General features: G+C 57.3%; 2 protein-coding genes across 2 annotated transcripts; both read left to right on the top strand.

The window, feature by feature from the left end:
- Positions 1–1040: 1040 nt before the first annotated feature.
- On the top strand, positions 1041–2523 carry DICSQDRAFT_138693 (uncharacterized protein). Its single transcript, XM_007367966.1, has 4 exons — positions 1041–1271; positions 1370–1495; positions 1556–2279; positions 2338–2523. Exons 1-3 carry the CDS (start codon positions 1268–1270, stop codon positions 1639–1641), a joined length of 216 nt encoding a protein of 71 aa, XP_007368028.1. The 5' UTR covers positions 1041–1267; the 3' UTR covers positions 1642–2279; positions 2338–2523.
- A 1081-nt stretch (positions 2524–3604) lies between these two features.
- Positions 3605–4484, top strand: DICSQDRAFT_172230 (uncharacterized protein; the record flags this gene model as incomplete). Its single annotated transcript, XM_007367967.1, has 3 exons — positions 3605–3922; positions 4068–4368; positions 4432–4484. The coding sequence occupies 3 exons, from the start codon at positions 3605–3607 to the stop codon at positions 4482–4484; spliced, it is 672 nt and encodes a 223-aa protein (XP_007368029.1).
- Positions 4485–4584: the final 100 nt, after the last annotated feature.

Raw genomic sequence — 4584 nt, forward strand, 5'->3', positions numbered from 1 at the left:
TCGCCTACCTCGACGGCCACGACCCGCAGGGGCAGGTGTCCTTCGTCCCGTTCCAGAACGCGCCGTTTACGTTCATCGAGCCCGTGAACCTTCTGTACAGGTGCGTATGCATAGTATACGGGTGTTTGCGCCATACCTGCATCCTGTCGCTCAATGCCCTCCTTATCAGACCGGGCCATTACGACATCCTTGACCGGAGAGACGCGGATCCCATGCCCCCGCTGCTCGTATGATCGTTTTGTTCCCGCTGCCGGTTGCCGGGTGGCCGACTGCGCTAGCTCGCTATCATTTAATCTGCCCAGCAGCAGCTCCAGCGCGCTGCCCGGGCGGTTCCAAAGAAGAACAAGAAAGAAAGCGAGAATCCGTCGAAGCGAGTGCTGGATCTCAAGGAGTGTCCGGAGCTGCCCGTGCGGCGATGCCCGTCGTGTATTAGTGATCGTGTTGTGTACGCTAGTGTGTCGCTATTGGCCTGTATCCATGTAGTGCGTGTGTATGTGGCCGCCTTCTAATCTCGCCCTCAGTGCGAGAGATGATACGTGCGAGCAGATGACCAGGAACAAAGCTAGCCTCGCGAAGCTTGGCCGTGTGCCAGGTCCGTGGTGAGCACACGCAGCACGCGGGCTCGGGCGGGGTGAGCGTCGGACAGGTCGGCGTGCAGAGGACGAAGCGGGGCTCGGGATGGTGTGGCCAAGTGTAGCCTCGGCAGAGAGAACCAATGGGAGCGGTGGGTAAGTAACCGAGATTTATTCTGCACCAGATGGAAACACTGACATGAACGTTCTTTTGGTGTCTAACGAGCACTGGGGGAGCACTGGGGGGCACTGAGGGGCACTGAGGGGCACTGGGAGCTGTCAGCGGTGGGAGAGGCGATTTGGCACCTTGGCAGAGTCAGCCGAGGCAGTCGGTTTTAGCAGGCTTGTCGTGTACAGTACAGTAGAGTATGGTGCAATATATCTCATTACCAGTACAGGGAAATTCGAGAGTGCAAAAAAAAAAAGGCAACAGACAGCAGCCGCGAACACAAGTCACCGTACAGCTCGGGCGCCTAATCCACTCCTAACTCGCTCTCTGTCCGCCACCACCTCGTCCGACTGCCAACACCGCTTCCTCCGTTTCTCGCCAACTCTGGTTGATCCTCTATCGCGCACACCGTTCTAATGCTTGTTCCCGTTCTCCCTCGAACTGCTCAGCTGTCTGGAGTACACCGAAGGCCCGGGGCACTTTGACCGCCAGTAGGTACCCCTATTTGCCCAAGCGACAGCAGACAATGTCTGCCACATCGTAAGTGAATAAATTGCGGTGCCGGAAACTCATGGCACCAAGCGGCGGAGGGGACTTGCAGACAAAGGTACGTACCACCTCAACTCACCTCTCACGGCCAGTACCAAGTACCAGAGCGCCCCACCCGCTCTCCAGATAGCGCCGCACCAGCTGCCTTCCCCTCGTCCCTCCCAGCCACCCCCGCATCCCCCTCATCATCATCGACGTAGCGGCCCTGCGGTTGAACACGCGTGAGCGGCTCATCAGGCCAAACAAGTCCCGCACGCGTACTTACAATCCGTACACTCTCATTTTCTCGCCCGTGTGATGACCCCGGTAGTTGTCCCTATTTCGAAACAGGTCGTTCATCGCCACACTTGACACAAAGCCCGGACCTCCGGCGTCCGACTGCCCCTCGTCACTGGACTAGCAGCGACCGGGCAGACATGAGCGAGGACGCGCTTGCGGTCCTCTTGGACCGGAAGGACGTCGAGTTCGAGAGGGACGCTGGACTTTGACTTGCACCGCTTCTTGCGCTCCGTCACGTTCGTGGTGCACAGGCGTGCCCGTGATGGGGGCGCACTGTCGCCATCCTGCGAAAGCGGGGACAGGGGAGAGCGCGGGATGCTAGGAACATGCCTCGAGGCCTGCAGCGAGGCGAGGAAACCGTGGTTATATGGGGCCAGCAGGAACGTAGGTGGATCTCTCGCAGCCTATGCCGCGCCGGCATCCAAGGTGGACATCTCTGCCTGTCGACGGGAGGTGTATAAGTCAGTGTTGTCTGCTTTGGCTTCGACTGCCACATGTGCGGCCGCGTGGGCGGTCAATGGGCTCGCCTTGAGCAAACAGCTGCAAATCTTGCCGGGAGAATGTGATGAAATATGAGCCTGTTCCCAGAGCCAACAATGGGTCTGAAAGGTGATGTGACACTTGATCTCCCGCACCGCGTCGTGCGCCCAACGTCCCGGTGCCATCCTCGTTGTCTGACTTTGGAAGCTCGATTGCGAGCCGCCACCAATCTGGCCCAACATACCCAATAAGCTCTTCCGCTACCGTACATAGCACATATGTACTTACCATCGCTGTTGAAGCCTGAGAAGAACAAAGTCCTCCTGGGGTGTGCTGCCCTATGCCTGTCGAATGCCCGAGGACGTCTATTGGTGAGTGCACCATCGTCCAATGCCGCCCGTGTGCACGAATCTGTGAATATCTGCCATACTGAACCATGTACAACACTGTGAGGCTTACCAGCGAAGCAGACAGAACCGTAGTAAGTGAGCCGCAACATGAGCAATGGAGATGGACACAAGGTGAGGAACTGGCGAAAGCAGGGAGCGTCCTGGGCGATAGACGGGTGAGCGGAAACAATAAACAATGCAAGCGAGCGGGTAACCAGGTCCAGCCTTTCTGACGACATCTGCGGCAGCAAGGCTTCCATCTTATCCGATACATCAACCCTGAGCTCTCAGTGGGAAAGTGCGACATTCGTGGCCTCATGTATCACTGTACCCATTTGCAGTTCTCAGGCTCACAGCATCCACGGATCCCCGCTGGAATAAACATGAAGCTGAGGTGCGGATTGTCTGCATCTCAACTTCATGCTTATTCCAGCGAGGATCCAGTAGAGGCCAGTATACTCATCGACTTTCTCATAGAAAGGAAAAAAGCGAAATTTTGTGGCCGTGCAAATGCAGGGACGAAATCATGGCGCACGGCAGCAATAATTTCACAAACATCTTTGGCAGCAAGTCGACATCTGCGCGGGCTCTTCGGCGGAAAATCGGGCGTGAGATGATACAGGACAAGTCGCCAAATTCCTCGCTACTGAATGTCTATAATCGAACAGTGCGATACGTCGCCCACGGCAATGATCAAGTTGTCCGCACGGCCAAGACCACGCTAGGATAGCCGCAGCGGACTTATAGGACATGGCCGCCGGTGGATTTGCGCTGCAACGAGCTCGGATCGCGTTGCATTGAGACGGTCCCGGAACTTGCAGCTGGTAGCCGACGTGAATTCGAGCTGACTCTTGTACGTTTGGTGGACAGGGTCGCAAATCGGTGATAGCGCAATTCCACGGACAGGATTCCCTGGCGACTGGTATTGTGGATGTGATGCGACGGAGGATGGCCGGTAGAAGGAGACACGGAGGAAGCGAGCGTCGATAGGTGGGTAGACAAGCAAAGAGCGAGCAAGGTTTGCGTTCATTACAGATTAGGAAGGCCGGGGAGAGTACGACAGAGATGTGGGCAGCGCAGTGAGGGAGGGCTGAGCAGACGCAGCGAAAGATGCCCAAGTGGCCTCCAATGTAGAGTAAGGACCATCACCACTGTCTCGGACAGCGATGGAGATAGCTGCAAAGCTGAACTTGCTCCCAGCGGTACTGGTACGAAGCGCGTCGCTAGCGCTCTGGTGGGCTTACATCTCTGCGCTTACACCCGACGTCGCCTGGCTATCATCCCACCACAAGCATCCGTTGCCCGCTGCCTCCAGCTTCACTTGTTACGGTGGCGACACCGGTGCCTCACCACTACAAAGCAACGACAAACCAGAGAAGAAGCCCCGGGAGAAGTGGACGATGGAGGAGACGCACATGCTCATCGCTGGATGCAACAAGCTGCGTAGCCTCCCACGGACAGTCGCCAGTCAATCTGAAAGACCGGTACTATGTGTGTCCATCCGTATAGGTCCACCTGTCACCCAGCTTGTCTGACGATGTGGTCGTACTCCTGCTACTGCTACCACTACCGCCATCATTGCTTCCTCGTCTCCCCTCATGCAGCTTCCGCACGTACTGCTCCTACTAGCAATGCTACCCGAACGCCATCACGCATCTCTCATCCAAGGTCCGCTACGCGCTCCCAGACGGCACCTCCATCTTAGAGAAGATGCGCAGCAAGAAGCGACGCCCCTTCACCGAGGAGGAGGACTGCGCCCTCAAGGCTGGCTACAACAAGCACGGCACTGCGTGGGCAACGATCGTCAAGGACCCCATCTTTCAGGCCCAGAACTGCAAATGCACCAATCTACGCGACCGCCTCCGCAACGCATCCCCCGACTACTACCAAGCCGTGTGCTACAAGCCCCGGAACATAACGATTTACAAGGGTAGGATCATGGGCCCACGCAGCTGCTGCATGCCATGACGGACGACCCGCTCGCGTCAAGTAGCTCGATGGGCCCGAGTGGCGGAAGAGGCGGTGCAGAGACCAAGGTTCGTTTAGCGGTGGCATGGCAAGCGTGCCAGAGAGCGCAAATGTGTCAAAGCATGAGGACAGCTCAGACGACGAGCACTGTTCCCCCCAGGACGGCCCTGGGGAGAGA

The sequence above is a fragment of the Dichomitus squalens genome (assembly GCF_000275845.1).
Source record: "Dichomitus squalens LYAD-421 SS1 unplaced genomic scaffold DICSQscaffold_30, whole genome shotgun sequence".
Lineage (NCBI taxonomy): Eukaryota > Fungi > Basidiomycota > Agaricomycetes > Polyporales > Polyporaceae > Dichomitus > Dichomitus squalens.